This window comes from Poecile atricapillus, chromosome 3 (genome assembly GCF_030490865.1).
Source record: "Poecile atricapillus isolate bPoeAtr1 chromosome 3, bPoeAtr1.hap1, whole genome shotgun sequence".
Taxonomy (NCBI): Eukaryota; Metazoa; Chordata; class Aves; order Passeriformes; family Paridae; genus Poecile; species Poecile atricapillus.
In genome coordinates this window covers 24,225,266-24,244,206 of record NC_081251.1, presented here as the reverse complement: position 1 = coordinate 24,244,206, position 18,941 = coordinate 24,225,266, and the positions used below count along the sequence as shown (strand labels likewise).

Below are 18,941 nucleotides of genomic sequence, written 5' to 3'. Positions count from 1 at the left end.
GTAGTTGGACTTAATGATTATTGTAGGTCCGTTCCAACTAGAACTATTCTATTCTCTCTACAGCAGGCAGTGAACTTCCATATCTATAATAAATCTATGCATGTATAAATATCTATAAATAAATGCATCTGCTTTCTACTGATATGAATAATACATAAATCTGAAATAATCTGAAAACAGCTGGAAAAATGGTCTGCCAGCCACCTTTAATGCACAGTTTCATCAATGATTTAAGTTTGACAATGAGGCAACATATTGTATTAGTGATAGGACATTGATTGCCAAGATCTCCAACTGGCTTTTAAGCTTAGAGGAAATAAGGACAAGAATCAATAGCTAAAAAGAAGTTTCAGAATATTACACAAAAATAACTATTTGACTTTCCCACTTTGCCTGGGCAAATCAGTGAAAAAACTAACATGCTATTATATAGATAAGACTGAAATTCTGGATCTCATCACAGAAATACCTGGCAACCATAGTAAACAGTTCCTGGAATCTGTGCTTTCTAACTTATTAAACTGTTTGGAGTGATGTTTTCCAGGACATGCTTACGCTTTGCAGCCACTTTATCAAGAATTTTTAGAATTCCCTTAAATTATCAACAAAGAGTGATGAGATCTATTTCAACACCACTGAAAAAATTCTTTAGTGAACTCCACAAAGCTGCAGCTGTGCATTACAGGTATTGTTTAAGGAAACACATTACTCAGGCTCAGGCCTTATTGAGCACACAGAATGAAGAAGGACAACTAGAACACTATTACTGACACTTTTGATTTCAATGCCACAAGATGCAGATCTGAGCTTTATACATTGCAACTGATGCCTGGAAAAATGCTGCTCACTGACCCTCACCACTTGTGTATCTAAACATCAGTTCAGCCTCAGTTTGCTTTGCTGGATTTTTGTGGTATTATTATCCTCACTATATAAATAGGCTGCAGAGCCACAGGGATTAAGATCACAAGTGTCCCTTTAATGCTCAGCGATGCGACTTTCAGAGAACTTAGGAGGCACTATGGGCAATATTCAGAGCACACTTCTGAAGAATCTGAGCTGCCTATGTGGGAGAAGCAGTCTTGTGAAACCACTGGAGCGGCTTAAGCTCTTACAGACTCCTGTTTGTCAGCACTGTAGCAGCCCAGCCAGCCAGCTAACCTTGCAAGTATCTGGCTATCTCAGTACAAAGCAAAGCAGGTCAGTGAGCACCCACTGTGAGCACTCTGGCTTATGTGACTTGCTCAGCATCACAAAGAAGCTCTGTGGCAATGGCTGGTTCAAGAAACAGCTCTCCAAATAGCATTCAAAGGCTTTAACTAGCAAATCACCTCTTCCTTGCCATCTCCACCCTCACTTTACTAGATAAATTCCAAACTCTTCAGCAAATTTGAACAGAGAAATGTAAACAAAACTCTTCTTCCATACTAAAAGCATGTATAACCTCCAAACCTCAGCTCATCAGAACACAGGCTGGCAGCAGACACAGCAGCCACTGACAAACACAGTGCATTTCTGCCTCATGTTACTGCATGTCACTGTGTCCCAACTGACAGGAGGGTGATGAAATGCCAGCCCAGGCTTTAATCATTAGTAAAAGCCATTATCTGCAGCAGCTGATCTAAAGTCTATTCCAAATCATCAGGCGCCTGGGTTTGTGCCAATTCATTTGCTCTAGCCATTGCTGTATCTTTCCTAAGTATGAACATGGTTTTTCCTATGCATTTAAGAAAAGGAATTAAAATCATTTTATAGATTATCATATTTACCATATCAGATTTTTCTGGTTGGGTAACAAATTTCATCCCCACCCAAAGCAAGATGCACATCACTTTTTGAATCTGAACTTTTGCTGCAGTCCCTGCCAGAGACAAACACTCTTGGCCATATTACACAGAGTCTAGGTGATTTTTATTTAAAATTGTAATTGTTACAGCAAGATTGCAATTCTGGTATGTCATGTACTAAGAAGAAGGTGAAGTTACCTAGTCAGTGGGTTGCCACTGAAATCTGCTACCTGTAGCGCTCTGCAGAATGAGATGCTTTCTGGTATTTCAGGGATATCTGCAGAAGAAAAAAAAAAGGAAATAAAATGTCAGCAACTGTACTGCATCTTCACTGAAATTATTGCTTAATGACAGTAACTTGCTACTGCAAGGAGTTATCTTGGTATCTTTCAAGACATTTCAACATGCAAGGCTGCTCCCTGTCCAAGTACAGAACTATAGAAGCAGACCCATTTTGTGTTTTCTCACACCCCATTTTCCCCTTCTGCTCCATGTTCATCTTCCTACTACTCACCTGTCCTTGGACTGATCTTTATCAGACTCCGCTCATCAAAAGAATCAGACAACCAATGTGATGGGGCTGCCCTAAAGAGCCAATTATAATCAGAACCTCTGGTGAATCGATCAATACATGCCTACATTCTGTGGTGAAAGAAAGTATGTGGGAAAGGAAAACGGTGGAAGGAAGAAGCAAATGTGCAAGTCTCTCCACACGTAACATACATCCATGGAGCAGAAACATCCTCCCTTACACCATAGTCAAGTAATTTGAAAATTATATTCACACTGACAGGTCACAATAAGTGCTACTACACCATTTCAGATTGCCAGAAAGTAAACAGACATATTTGTACATGAAAACAGGTGTTGTGTTTTTTCAAGGAACTTCAATAGAACACATTTATCTACTCAAGTCAAGTATATGCTAGATATAAAAATGTTTCCTGGCATTTACAACAAATTGAATATCCACAAATAGGCTAGCAGTCTTCTGATTAAGTACCTGTTCACTGTCACTGAGGTCCAGCAAAAATTAAATAAATATTTTGGTTTCCTTGAAAATCAAAATTAATCTTTATGACTGATTTTGAAAGTAATTTTTTCATAAAAGCAAATTTTTAAGTAATGATCAGACTTCTGTTTCAAAGTTTTTGGCTATTTCCACTGACCTCACCAGCCATATATGATCTAAATACATTGGAAAAAAAATATGAAAATCAGTTGTTTTTCCTACCTAGCTGAGTACCTCAGAATTGACTACCTATGTATTTTGTTCAGATTTTCTCCCCAAAAGAGGTGTGATGGAGAAAGGAGGGCAGAAAAGAGGAAAGCACCTGCTCACCAGGTTCACCTCTTGCCAGGTAATCTCACCAAAAGCATCTATTTTGAATGCTTCCCAACTCAGAACAATATCACAGAATTATTTGAGCTGAAAAGCATCACCTAGTCTCACCCCCCTGCCACAGGCAGGGACACCTTCCACTAAACCAGATTGCTCAAAGCCCCATCCAACCTGGCCTTGAACACTTCCAGGAATGGGGCATCCACAGCTTCTCTAGGAATCTTGTTCCAGTGCCTCATCACCCTCACAGAAATTAATTTCTTCCTAAAATCTCATCTGAATCTAGTCAAATAAACACTGTAACTTTTATCTTGCGTTACAGCAACAACAAACACTGACACTGAACTTGGCTAACCAACAGCAAGTACAGAATGTGTCATCCACTATCTAGTCTTCATGCTCTTCTTCCCTGGGAGCTAGCTGAAAGGGACATCTCTATTTCAAAGCTTCTGAGAACCGACGATTACTTATTTATTTGCAACCAAGCTGCCATCCACAAATTTTAAAATGCATTTATGTACACACACAACCCTTCAACATTTTCACACAGAGATACACATTTTAGCATGACAATCATTCTCACTGATTAAAAACAAACCAACAAGCAAACAGGAAAAAGTAAAGCTGAAGTAAAAATATCTATTCTAATATGTCTGGGGAAAAATATATATAACGTTGCATAAAAATGCAACATATAAAGCAGACTATAAATCCTCAATGCACATGTTTCTAAAACTAATCATGCTACTGATTTCCTCCACCAAAATATCACTGCCACACTGCAAATAGTTTTTCTTGCACTTCTGTATGACCATACTACAATACTCAGAAAATATGCCTTCTCAGCAGAACTATTTTGACATGCTTTTTCTGTTATAAAAGCCTTGGATACTATCTGTAAAGGTGAAAAAGTATCCAAGACAAGAAAAAATTACTCCAATATAAGATACTATTTGTAACAACACAGTGTAGGCACTGCTTATAATTTGGATGCATTCGTGAATTACTGAATCTGTTCTGGAAATAAAATGTGCTTTCCCAGACTATGAAGTCACTACCTGAGCCAAATTCTTCAATAAGAAATGTAAATAGGAACAGGGAAAACAAAGAGAAATTTAATTTTTGTGGGTTTTCTTTCACATGATCTCTGACACAGAAGACCACAGTAAAGCCATGTTGGAAGGAAGATTTTTCCATGGTCAAGAGGGATTGGGTTACAGAATGTTCACAAGTCCTTGGGCCCTGTTGGTACTTGCTCACACGTGCTGAGGGAGCTGGGGGACACCACGGCCAGGCCACACACGATCATCTCAAAGGTTATGGGGATGAAGAGAAGTGTCCAAGGACTGGACAAAAGCAAATGTCAGCCCAATCTACAAAAAAGGCAAGGAGGAGGACTCAAGGAACTGCTGGCCTGCTGGCTTCACCTCAATCCCTCCAAATGGATGACAAGAAGGTGATCAGGAATAGTCAGCATGGATTCACACCTGATCAAATTGATTCCTCTTCTTCTACAATGAAACAACTATCTGGATGGATGAGGGGAGAGCTATGGATATTGTCTCCTTGGACTCCAGCAAGGCTTTTGACACTGTTTTCCACAATAACTTTGTAGGCAAACTCAGGAGGTGCAGACTGAATTACTGGACAGTGAGGTGGACAGAGAACTCACTGAGCTCTGAGTCCACACCTGGAGAGCTGTGTCGCATTCTGGGCTCCGCAGTATGGGACAGGGAGCTCCTGAGGGCAGGTCCAACAGAGGGCAACAAAGATAATTAAGGAACAGAAGCAACCCTCTAACAAAGAAAGGCTTAGGGAGCTGGGCCTGTTCACCTCAAGAAGAGACAACTGAGAGGGGAACTCATCAATGTCTATCAGTATCTGAAGGGAAGCTGTCAAGAAGATGTTCCCAGGCTCTTTGCAGTGGTGCCAAGCAATAGGAGAAAAGGCAACAGACAGAAACTGATGCACAGCAAGTTCCACTTGACTATAAGGAAAAACATCTTCGCTGTGTAGGTGACCAAGCACTGAAACAGACTGCCCAGAGAGGTTGTGAGTCTCCTCCCTGGAGATTTTCAAGAATCAGTTGGACACAATCCTGTGCAATGTGGTCTAGGACAATCCTGTTTGAGCAGGGAGGTTGGATCAATGACCCTCTATGATCCTTTCCAACATTACCCATTCTCTGATCCTGTAAAACACATTTTCCTCCCACTTGCTTGATACTTTTTCACTATTCATTTCTCTCCTCTGCCTATGCGCACAAAAGATGGACAAAAATTCAGTGCAGCTCTCTGAAGTGAGGATTATATATTTACTGAATTGAAAAAGGTTGAAATGTAACTCATTTTCATTGCCAAGCATCTTAAAAAGATTTCTCAAGCAAAACACAAGTTATGAGAAGATACTTTATCACTACACATGAAGACTAGTGTAACATTGCATTGAATAGATTAATTCAGAAGAGAAAAGAAGAGGCAGATTTTACTAAACAGCAAAAAATGGAGTGATAATTTGTAGTAGAGAAGATAATGGTACATAACAAAACCACTGACATAATCAACTGGAATGCAGCAGAGGATATTAAAATATATAAAGTCCTTGTGTCTCTTGATGGATTAAGAACCTTTCACCATTAGCATTGACTACCCGATTTTGTTACAGACATTAACATGTATGTACCTGTCAATATCAGCAACAGTAAGGTTGAATACTTTTCTTGCCACTGCTGGATAACCAGCTCAAATCCTACTTAAATATCTAGGATTCTTCTAATGCTACACTCTGATGAATGCTTTGCATTTACACAATGCCCCAGATGTTCTGGTATGCAGATTGTGCAGCACTGCTAATAATAAAGCCATAAACCAAACATAAGCCCTATGACGTGTGACAGTACAGATACACTGACAGCAGAAAAGAAGTTGTGGCAGCAGCAGTGGATCAAAATCAAGCTCAGCAGTCATGTATACAAGAGGGCATAAATCCCCTTCTGCATTCAAAACACCTCTTCAGATGTTTGTTACAGTTTGTTACAGTTTGCACAAGAATTTGCTAACAATTTAGCAAACCCTGTACAAGGTAAGTTTAGAATTAGTTTTGACACTAGGGAATTCTGTACTGCCTAGATGAGGAAATTACTTCTAAAAATCCTTCTGTTTGATGATAATCCTTTTTCTACCCCCCTCCTCTTTTTTTTTAAAATGTTTACAACAGTTACATCCTTCAAACCACATTCCCCGGCTTTTCTTCCTCTAATGGCTGGGAGGGTGATTTTTAAACTGGTAAAATTTTTGTATAGTACATTTTTCCAGGATTCTATATTAAATTTCAAGAACTGGTAATATTCCATCTACACAAAGGTTACAGTAAAGCCAGCATTCTTTACACATCCTGCAATACTGAACATAGTTTCCAAGACCTAATCAACATCACAACAGCAATGGCCAGGAAAGTCCTAGGCTGTGACAGGGCTACCAGACCGGAGCTAAACAAACAGTGACTCTCAAGTAAAAGAGTAAAAGTAAAAAGTATTTTTTTTCAAGAACTTTGCTGAAGTCTCAGATATGAGAGATGCACCACATTCCTGAGGGAGAGAGTTTACCATGCTCAAGAGTCTTTCAGGGAGGAACTACTGGATGCAGTCATATTTTCCAGCTATGAAGGCAACACAGAGCACCATGTGTTAGGAGCACTGGAGCTGGCACACTGCATACACCCCAGCCAAAGCCAGCTGAACAGACCTGATTTGCCTAGTCAGAGTGGAAAGTCCAACAAGAGGCATAACATAGCACTTTTACATAAGGCAAAACACCTTTAACTGCTTAGTGACTAGTAGTAATCCATAAATGTAATTCAGCAGTTGATTAGTTTACACCAAATTTATACCCAAGGAAGCCCATTCTAGACTCAAAGACTGTGAATCCATGCAGCATTATCCTTCAGGAGAGATAACCAGCAGCAAACCAGGTCTTATCCATCCAATTTAATACACAGATTATTTTTCATCCTCCTCTTTTCATGTATATAATACAAATTATCAACGGCAGTATTTACACATATACCCCCACACACAAAAGGTCTATTAAAGCATTAAACACTGCAATACTGAAGGGATTTAGGAGCCTAAAGGTTCTCCTGTCACTTCCAGGGTGCTTCCTCTGTGCCACCCACCTTCTGAGAGGGATCTGTGAGAAGCCTGCCCTTGGAAAAGCTCAGTTTTGCAGCCCTGCTCTCCACCTCTCCTCCCCCTACTAAACATGGAAGGACACTGCCCACTTTGTCCAATACCTTTCAAGTAGGAATTTGTGCTGCAAGCATTTGTTTGTCTTTTTGAAGGGCTCTCCAGATTGAAAGCCCAGCTGAACAGGCTGCTGTGTCACAGATGTCCCCACCACATCTCTCTACCCTCCCAAAAGCAGCCAAATGCAGCTCCCAAGGAGCTGATCTGATCCTGTCTGATCCTGCAGGAGGAAGGGATGGAGGAAGGTTACTCATCCTCTCCCTCCATCTCCATACTGAGATAATGACATTCACAATGATCAGACAGGTTTCCCTTTTTTTAAAACCAGGAGGCTTTGCTACTAGCCCTTAAGTCGAAGTAATCAACCTCTTTGGATGAAGTGCTACAATTTATGGGGCACATCATGACAGGAGTCGTGAAGTTCTTGCAAAGTCTATTGAGATTAAGTGGTTCTTGAACAGGTTGTAACATTTTCCTCTTCAGGCTCTGAGGCTGAGGATATACAATACACAAGAGATAAAGCTCTTTTAAGACCTGTCTTTAAAGCTTTAAGGAAAATTCACCAACAGGTTCAGGTTGCATTTTCTCAAGTAAATCCCTTACTGAATAATTAACAAGAAACTGAAGATACGTGTCTCATTTCTCCTCCTCACTGCTCCCGGAAACATCCCTTTTCAAAACATCAAGAGAACCAAGAGAAAAAAGTCCTCCCAAAACAGCATTTCATGCATTCATATATATTAGACGCGTTATTTGAAAGAAAACTGTGCAGGGACATAAGAACAAACTGGGTTTTTGAACAGTTAGCATGTGTTAATTCAACAGACTATCCTCCTCGGCTGCAGCAAGCAGCAGGAACAGAGATCAGGGGCTGTAATTTTGAAACAGGAGGAAAAAAAAGGCAGGGGAGAGAGAGGGGAGAGCTGGAAGACCAGATCACAAGGAAATAATAGCTACAGGTGAATTAAGAGGAAGGGCCCAAGTCTGACAACAAATTTATTTATTCTACCTTTTTACTTATACATGCCAGTCAACAGTTAAACAGAAGAGTTAATGGAGATATTTTTATAAGAATTTCGACCTTGGACCTCAAAGATAATAGGAATTAAATATTTTTAGTCTGAGAAGAGGGTAAAAAAAGTGAAAACTAGTATTCTACCTAGGAAGCTGTGGATGAGAGAAAGTGTTTTAAGTGTTTTAGCAGCAAAGTTCCAGATTTATTCCAGATTAATTCTTCAGTAACTTCATTGTCATGTCATCTTACATTCCAAATAAAACAGAAACCGAAACCCAAGGAAATCTGTGAATCTAAGAACTAACAAGGTATAGATTACTATTTTATGATCTCTAATCTAATCTAGATTATCCAGAAAATTAAGTCCTTATTTTATGTCAATCCTATATGTATTGTCTGATGTTTAACACTCTAGCTGACACCTGAGGCAGGCCTAAGGTTTCTGCCTCCAACTTGGCCTGCTCCTCTCCATAGCTTTCCCTTGAGTTTGTATGAAGGCACTATTGAGAGATGCACACGCAAGTACATTAGCAAAGTCTTATCAGAAAGAACAATTAAATCTGGCAGAACATGCCATGATGGGAAAATCCACTTTTCTGTAATCCATTTAAAAATAACATCTTCTAGATTTTTCTGATTAAATTATTCTGTCATGAGTTATCATTTATCTTCTCTTTCTCAATCAGAGTCAGCTCTTGCCATTTCTTCCTTCTCCTTGATGAGAAGGCCTGAGCAAGAACATGGTCCAGTAATTTCTCTCCTTACCTTACTGCTCCTGCGGCATATAAAGCTCTCCTCTTCCTCCAACCTACTGAATCAAATCAATTTTAGTGGCACAGATTCACAAATCAGATTCACTTTTACATCACTTGTTCAAAGCAAGTAAGAATTTCTACATGTCTGAAACACTCTGCAGAGCTCCAGAGTCCAAAAGCAATTTGCAGCAGGTGTTTCTTTCTTCCCTAATATGCTCCTTTGTACATCAATCCCTAAGCTTCATGTGTAAGACATTAAAGTGATTATAGTTTTAAGTACAAATTTTAAACTATCCTCGAGGAAGAAATGGGAGATAATACACTGAAAAGGTCTGTCACAAGAAATTAGATGTGTCAAAGAAAACCCACCCCAAACATTAAAACTCAAACATGCAACACAACTGTTAGCAAGCAACCATCTGAAAGAGCAAAAAATTCTCTTATCTCCAAGTCTGCATTGCTTTCATTAGTACCAAAAAAATCCCCAAAATCCCCACAAAGCCAAAAACCAGTCACTGTTCATATGCAGACTGAAGCTTCAGTTACTCTACCACCATACAAAACACAATAGTCCCTGGTGGGATGTTCCATCACTTCCAGGCGTACACACCAGGATTGCATTCTGGAAGCTTTCACAGGATGCTTTTGTATAGCAGATAAGACGTGTCCATGCAGGAGTAGGAGAGCAATTCTTGTTTGTGAGCACTCACTTGGACACAAATCGGTTCAGAAGGCAAACAAGCAACATCCAGCAGTTGCATATGTTAACAAAATAGATGCATTTGTCAGCTAGACTGCCTTCCAGCACAGGTTGCTGGCTTGGGGTTTTTTCCTTGTCCACTGAACAAGAAAGCATCAATTCCCATCTACTTCTTAGCATTCCAGGTTTTGCTACTTGCCACCGGACCTGTATCAGCACATTCATGTTAAGGCAGCTGATGGCAGGCAGAAGAAGAGGATTTCATGGAGGAAGTCTCTGCCCAGATGCTGTGGAAATGCAGCAGAGGTGGACAGACAGACCCCAGGCAAGAGCACAAAGCAACAGAAGCAGCTGCCAGACAAGAGAGCAGAGTCCATGTGAGGCTGTGGGACAAGATCAGAAGACTCAAAAGTGCTTCTCCCTACTTGGCTTATCTCTTCACTGTAAAATAGCTGGAACACCAGCCCAGGCTGAACCAAAACACGCATTCAAGCCTTTCCTCCACAGAATTTCTGCTTTGAAATAATACTGGTTATCCTGTTTTCAGTGAGTGAGAGGAAAAGGGGAACACATAACTCACTTTGTGGGCAGAAGGGAAGTAAACCTGCAGTACAGATGACAGGTATACCTTGGAGAGCAGATGGCTGAATTAAAAACGGGAAGCACTGAAGTGCAGGCACTGATATGAACAAGTGAGCTGAGTCTCAGAGAGCAAACCAAAGATTCTACATCTCCCTTCAGCAGGATGGACTGATGGATGCTCTGCAGGAAAGCTTCTGCCTACTCACCTGGCCCTCTAACAACTTGTTGAATAAAATTTACCTATCACACAATGGATGCGGTGTCCTGAGGATGACCAAAATCTCTAAAGAGACTTTCAATTAGGTTGCAAAGTGGCTAAAAAGTATAAACACTTCAAATAAAAAGCAGAAATATCAAATTGCCTGCAGCTGAAAGTAGAACAGTTAAATACCATTGTTATAGAGTTCTCCAAGTACCCTGAGAGCTGAAGACAAAACAAAAATGTAAGTTTCTAAATTTGCAACTGTCTTCCATTTTGGAAGCAAGGAAAACTTAAGAATAAGGCTCATGGAGCACTTGGGATACTGATCTTCTTGAGACTGACTTCCAAAGCCTTGGACCCTGCTCAGACCTTGCATAGCAGCAATGTAGTCTTTCCTCACACAGCATAATGACTTTTGAGCTGCTTGTGAGGAACCAGCTCTACTGTCACAGTAACCCTAAACTAGCATATTTATCTATGGTTAAATGTGTAATTATTTTCATATAAATGAAAGCATATGGCAACTGTGTGGAGAGAGGATTTTGAAATGAAAATATCCTGATATCACATGACTTGTGTCCAGAACAACCACAGCATCAACACAGTCATAAGCTCAGTTTAACCAGAAACTACAAAAATGGGTAGCAACTAATTTATCATGTTATTAAATGGAATTCATCTCCATGGTGGGTATGAAATATGAACTGTACACATTAAACAAACAGTATTATCCTTACTGGATATCATAGTAAAGAACCATGCTGAGATTTTGGTATCAAGTATCATGCAGAGCCAAATATAGCTTAACAAGATGTGCCCACACATGGATTTCCTCAATAGATGCCACAGCAAAACCCATCATGCCTCAGTTCATAAAGCAAGGGATCTCAGCTCCACCAAGAGCTGAATCAGCAAACAGAACCAGAATAATCTATCTAGCAATAATATAAAAAAACATTTAATTCTCCTGTTGCACTCACACTTCAATCTTTTCCACAGTTTTGATCTCAGTGACATAACACCAAACTACAGTGTTACAGACCACTTCCACAGAAGACCATACCATCTGAGCACCCTTACCTGCTGTCAGCTGGAAAGTCACTACAGACAGCCAGGGCAAAGCTGCCAGCACAGAGCAACTACCAATGCTATGGGATTGCAGAACCAAGTCCTTGGTACACACATTCAATGGAAGCAAGAGGAACAGGAGAAAAGCCTGCCAGCCTTTGATCAGAAACAGACAGCAACTCCCAGGTAGACACAGCAGTACAAGATCCTCTCCTACAAAAGCAATGGGGTCAGCCTGCATCAGAGAAAGGGGTGGACAGCAGGACCGTCCAAATGGCACTCCTGAAGCTGGGAAGGATGGGAAAGCCACTCCAGTGCCTAATGCCTAGTATCCCAGCTCACAGTCATTTTCTTTTTATGCAAAAAGAGCTGAATGAAACAAGCCACTGACAACCTGTCAATGTCTGTGAAAGTTGCAGGACATTAAGGAAAAAAAAAACCTGGCTTCCACAGCACACCTGTTAAGAGAAAGTGTGTGCAGGATAGAAATTTCTTTCAAATAAGAATACAACAGTTAACACCTTCTGGGCATCTTAAGGAATATGCAATATCATGAGAAAAACACATCAGTGGAGTTTGGAGGATTTCATATTTGTCAAAGGCAAACAAAACCCCTCTTCTTGGAGAAGAGGGATAAAAAGGATTGCACCAGCTCCTCAAGAACACAGCATACATACATAGTATACATAATCCTGAATATCAGCATGCATTAAATTAACTACAGAACCTTTATACATTGCCCCTCCTGTCTAGAAAAAGCCACAGAACAAGAAAAGCCATTAACATTTTAATGAACCCAGGATGGCAGGGCCCTAAGCTTTTAGAATTTGGCCTCCAGGGGTTGTGCAAGAAGAAAAGGGGGAATGAAGTCGCTGAAGGAAATCTCTGGAGGATGAGCAGCATGGGTAGCAACCTGCAACAGCTCACAGGGATGTGAAACACCGGGCATGCCTTTGGAAGAAAGGGAAGCTTAATGAAGTGGAAGTCCAAGCACCAGGGAAGAAATGCAGAAATTCAAGCACATCTTTCTATCTTTGGAGACTGCACCTTATGAATCACAGGGTCTTTCCCACACCACAAGTGCTCTAGGAAAAAAAATAGCACACAGGCACTTCTGACTGTGCTTAGAGCAGAACCTCCCTCTTCATCATGCAGAGCAAAGACTTGCACTGGAGCTCATTGGAAAGCACCTGAGCCCTACCCAAACTTTAGGGTCATGAAGCAAGAACGCTTCAGTGACCCAGTGTCTTCACAGAATTCACCCCTGATATGACAATCCAGGAAAAGATTTAATCAGCCTTGGGGAGTCTGGGGGAACCAGCAGTAACTTCAGACACACAGCAGGTGAGTATCGCAGAAGATTCCTCAGGGAACACTCCTGAGTTTCAGACATACCTTGCCAGCAAGTCAAAAGCTCAGGCAGCCACTGTTGAAATCCTACAAGCCTGTGTTCTCTAGCCTTAGAATGAGTACACGAGCTTTTGAACAACTTGATACTAAGAGGCAGAGATAAACTGGGTTGCCAATTAACCTTCAAAGTGTTCACCATCACTATGCTGTTTTCTTAGCACAGCTTCTCTGCCCTCTTATATTCCAGTCCTTGGTTCATTCTTTCAACCTTAGCACAAATAACAGCCTCAGCCAGACTAGAAAAGCACAGTAGGGATGCTTCCTAGGAAAATCTGCATGAACATGTGGGCCTTGCAGGGAATGAGAAATAGAATCAACATACAAATACTCCAGGAAAAGTTTAAGAAGTTTAAGAAGGCTGCTAGCCTTCCCAAATCCTTTTCCTTCTGCACCACTGAGGCCATCCTTACCCTCCCCAGACTTCTCTCACATACACAGGGAGCATCAAATTTACTTCTTCTTAGAAGGATTTTTGTAGTTCTAGATTCACTTATTGACCAAGAAACTGCTTAAAGAATTAATTATTGTAGCACATTTCTAACGTATATACTAGCATGTCTTGGGCATTTTAAAACCCCTGAGAATTTTAGAGAGACACTTTCAGAGTTTCCCTGTGGACCCTTCCCAGGTGTCTACAAAGCAGGGCTACTTATACAGCACATAACTGCGAGGCACAGGTATACAGAGCTACCTCCAAAATCAGGAGACTGATCCCTCCTCTAGATTCAACACTTCACAGCTGCTCCAAGCGCAGCTGGCCACCACAGCTTGGAAGAGCACCCAATCCACCCATACAATATACCCATCATCTGACATGGCCTCAAAGATCATATACTGGCCAAAGGGTTATCAAGTAGGAGAAAGGAAGACACATTACCATTTTATGACAGCAGAAATGGAAGTACTCTGTTTATTCAAAACCCTTTCCTCATTCTGTGATGAGAGGTTGAGATAGAAAAAGCTGTTCCCGTGCAGAGAACATTAAATGAATTTATATCTGTGTTTTTAAACTCTTGAGGAAACAGAATGGCCAGGACCGAAGGCAATTAGTGCACCAAGCCAGACAGCTAGAACAACGAAAAACACAGAACAATGATCTCTTATTTCCCAAGCTCAGATGTCACCATCACACTTTCCTATTCATGCTGCATACTGCATTTCAAAAAGCAGGGCTGTTTTTCTCTGCCTGAAAGGAACACGAAGAGTTCCTTTTTTTATCCCCTAAGTAATTTTGGGCAGAACAACAACAAAATCTTTTGGAGTGCAAACCACTGATCAGGACAAACCTGTAGCAGTTTTAGAACAAGACATACTGGAAGGTGGGTTCAAAATACAAAGCTAATATATTAAAATACTGCAAATCTCAAAAACCTTTTGTGAGAATTCCCCCTGCAGCATCCCAGATGGTGTGTGTTTTGCCTTTTGATCTGGAGAACCATGACACAATCAAAAAACACCCAAAAAGTAGAAAGTAAGACTAGTTATCTTCTGCCACAGCCCCCCTGCACCACATTTTTAATGTCAAGAGTCAAGTCATGCAATAACTGTGACATAACTAAGCAGAAGGAAATGGTACCAGTTACCTTCTGCAATGAACCACAGAGAAAAGAAAGCAATGCAATAAAATGGGTAATTAACACTGAACCCTGGATATAGGAAAACAACTGCTCCCTGCCACCTGCATTAGTTGAACCCATCACTGGAAAAATTACTTCCCTGTGCAGTAACTTCTAATGGCACACGCATCTACCCAGCCATAAACATTCACACCATCTGCTCTTGTTACAGTTGAGTTCTCAAGCCAGCTTCCAAGTCAGGCTGACAAGAGTTCACATGGCTCTTATCCACCAGCTCTATTCCAACTAGTTATTCATTTGCAAAGAGAATTACTAAGCCAACAGAGGGTTTCTTTTTGTATAAGGTCTGTCACTGACAGCACCCAACTCAGCCAAACTCAGTAGCCAAATACCACATCAACTAATGTTCATGTATTTCTAAAATGTTTTAACTAATCTGTCTCTTCAGTCTCTGGGTTTTTTTCCAGTTTTATTTTCTTAAAAGGTTTTTCAAAATGTGCATAAAATTATATGGTTCACAGAAATTTTTCAGCAATTGCCTGGAGACTCATCATGCTTCATCAATTATATTATCAGATAAAGATAGAATTTAAAGCACCAAACAAATAAAGGAAATATGCTATAGAAAGGTGAAGTACCAACAATATTCTCCAGTCGATGTGAAGTTAAACCATAAAGAAAAAAGGCCCCCCGTTACACTATTATTTTTCCTGAATATTCAATAACAGCCCTCATTTATTTACAAGGTTACACAACCTTGATCGCTCCCACCCTTTCCATCACAGCTGAGAGAGCATTTTGTGCACATCCACTGCATGTAAGGAGGCATAAATAGCTGACAGTTGCTCTAATTTGGTAACACAGATTCACTGGTTTTAGATCACTGGGTCATAAGGCTGCTTAAAGGTGACCCAACAGCCCCTGAACTTCTTGTAGAACAAGTAAGTTCAACAGGCCACACGAAAAAAAATGTTTTCACTCCATCACCATGCAGGACAATATACGAAGCAAGCATTGCAAGCAAGCAATAAACCCATGTTGTTTCCAATAACACATTTTAGAAGATAGCTTCTCCCAGCATTTTCTTAATTTATTTCTGCAGTTGACACACAGACTGATTCTTCTTCCAAAAGTAAAACTAGAAACACTAGCACTCTGCCTTTTGCTAATCCCAGGTAAAGGGCAGAGCAGAGATAAGGAACTGGACTTCTAACCCAAAGGCAGTCCTTTTTTTGGGACAGAAAGCAGCTTTATTTTTTTCAACTTCTTTTTTTTTTCTGTTTTTATCTATCTCTAAATGCCAGACATTTCAGAGAGCTTGGGAAAAGAAGTCAATATTGTGACAGACACACATATAAAACTAAAATACAAAGCATTTTTTAAACTGGTAAAAAAAAAAAACATGCTCTCAGAAACACAGACCTACCGTCAAGCATTATTTTATTACTGCATTTCTGCCACAAGCTCCCCTCTACTCTTTACCTCCTTCCCATCTTGAGCTAGAGGTAAATCCATAAATTAGACAAAAAAGTGTTCTGCATGACGTAGATAACAATTTCTGAGACAGAAAAACCCTACTAACCCAGTTTTCTAGACCACATCATAAGACAGTATAGAATCAAATAAATTAACTTTGTAGCTTACCATTTCGAGACAGATCAAGTTCCACCAGCTGCATGAAATTCGCTATTTCTGGCGGGAGCCGTTGGATCTCATTATCGCTAAGTCCAAGTTTCCGTAACTTCACAAGCTGGAAGAAAGGCTGAAAGAAAGAAAAAATTACATTTCAGAAAATATTTACATAACTCACATATAGTGATATGATAAATGATGATAAATGATGAATGTTGATGTGATCATGATAAATGATGAGGAATAACTGGAATCATTTTAAAAATGTAAGCTAATTAAAGCTGTTGTATGGCATAAATTATGTAGATCATCTCCACACTTGTATCAGAATGAACATTTTGTTTTAATTTTCACATGCAAACAAACTATAACCTGTGTTTTAGCTAAAATTAAGATTTATAAAAAATAATCTCTGACGCTTGCAGTTAAAGGTCATTGCAGATACTAGCAAAATCCAGGATGCCAGCTTCAAGTCATTAATGGGGCAAAGCTACCAAGCAGAGTAATTAAAAACATCCTAATTACTCACCAGGGCTCATTAGGAAGTTAATGCAGAGGGATGCTTCTAAAGAACAAGATCCAGAAAACTGACAAAGAGGGACTGACTGGTTCTTCACCAGTGAACACCAAAACCAAGTAGGTTACAGAGCCAGCCTCCCTGAGGAAGGCTTTCTTTCCAGCCTCAAACACCCTCTGTCCTACAGCCCAGTTTCAGAAGGACTAATGGAAGTTGGGCAAGATTTCAGGTGTTCTTTGCTTGAGGAAAAGCCTAGCCCAGCCCTGTCCACAGTGAGAACACAGGCACACAATGCAGACAGGATGCTAACACTCCAGCTATGGGCTCAGCTCTGGCAGCCCCCAAGACAAAATAACAACCAAACCAGCCAAGCTGAAAGTCAGGTCAACTCCAGGCACTGGGAGGAGCTGGTGACTGAAAGAGAAAAATGATCATTTAAAACCTATTGAGATGTAGGCATCCCTAAGGAAGTTGTGGAGCTCTTACTGCAACTTTCTTCTATGCAGGCCTTTCAAGGAGAGTGACTGCAAGGGGTGAGGATTTGTGCAGAATGAAATGACTTTACATACAAGTCATCTTGATTAAAACTGCACAGACTCCTTCAGTTCTGTGTGAGCTGTGTGCCCCTGGAGTGCACAGGGAGTTTGACCCAGCAGTCAAACACATGCATCTCACCCATTCTCAGCATGTGTGCCTGCCTGCACCCCCATGGTTTTGCCCCCTTAGGGTAACTGGGAGATACTTGTAAATTTGGGATACCCACTTACATTTAATCACCTGCAATCCCTTCTAAGAAATTAGCACCTCTTTTTTGAGTTTTTATTTTATTTAGGTGATGGAGTATGTGCTCTAAATGTCATTCAGATTGATACAAAAAGGAGCAGTAAGGCATCTTACTAGGACACAAGACAAAAACAGTTTCATTAGTCTGTATTGTAATACAGGTTTTCAATCTTATTTTGAGTGTCTTGTGGTCAAGATCATAAATCAGGTTTTTAAGTGTAAAGTTTTGCACTTCTGCATCAGTCTTTCAATATACACTGTCACAGAAAAACAAAACACAACTGAAACTAATGTATTTTCCCTCAAAAACATGGGTTCCTTTTAGAGGATAAGAAGGATAGAGCTTTAAAAAGTTGATAAACACTCAACAGTAAAAGATGCACCAGATCTGAATATGGAATTTCAAAGGCATTTTTGAGTCAGAAGGCACTCCTCTACCCTCCCCCATATTAAAAGTGTTTTATAACAGAGTTGAAATTTTAAGAGGAAGGTAAAATCTTCTCTAATTCCATATTTCTAGCTCCCTAAAAAGTTATATTCCAATTAAAATAGCCACAAATGCTTTTTAATCCTTCATTGTCCTCAAAAGATCCATAACTGCATTTTCATATCATTACCATTCTTACCTTAAAACAAATGTAGCCCTTTCTCTAAATATTTATTAATATGACTAAACCAAGAATCCATCAAAAGCTTAGAAAAGCACTTAAAAGACACTTTTGTGAAAACATAGCAGGAGTACACTTTGCAGAAGAAATCCCAATCTGTCCTAACACTCCAAAATAAATACTTGCCAAAATGTGTTCCTCAAAGCAGTTTGTAGCTGTTAAACTATATGACAGTTATAAATATTGATGTTCTACTACAAATCTTATCCTGAGCAACAGTTGTCTCTGACAGATATTCAATGGCAAGTGAGCAAAGACAGAAGACACATGGTTAAAAGACAGAATAGTCATCAAAAGCCTGTTAAGAGCTGGATATCCCTAGGAAGGTTTGAGGGCCCTCACAGTACCACGTGTAAGAGCAGTTCATATTTATTAAATGTGCAGAGCACACGGGCAACAAGCAATATTACACAATATTTAAAGACATTCCTGTTTCTTTAGTTGACTACTACTTAAAAGAAAAATTAACTGGAAGCTTTATTTTCCATCTGCATAACAATTTTTAATGAATGACACCATTTCCTAGATAAAATCAAACTGCAGTTACACAAATAGCATTTCTTTGAACTTCTGTTTGTTTGGTTTTTTTTCCTTCAAACTACAGGACTCAATCACTCTTGCATGTTTAGTGCACCCTACTCCCATTTCAGTAAGTGTTCT

General features: G+C 40.0%; 1 protein-coding gene across 1 annotated transcript in view; it reads right to left on the bottom strand.

Moving 5' to 3' along the window:
• LRRC1 (leucine rich repeat containing 1) overlaps positions 1 to 18,941 on the bottom strand; it is a 69,461-nt gene that overhangs the window by 38,423 nt on the left and 12,097 nt on the right. The window contains exons 2-3 of the mRNA XM_058836622.1: positions 16,326 to 16,443; positions 1,986 to 2,064 (exon numbers count right to left, since the gene is read on the bottom strand). Coding sequence (XP_058692605.1) covers positions 1,986 to 2,064; positions 16,326 to 16,443 — 197 coding nt within the window. The remainder of the gene's footprint in view (positions 1 to 1,985; positions 2,065 to 16,325; positions 16,444 to 18,941) is intronic.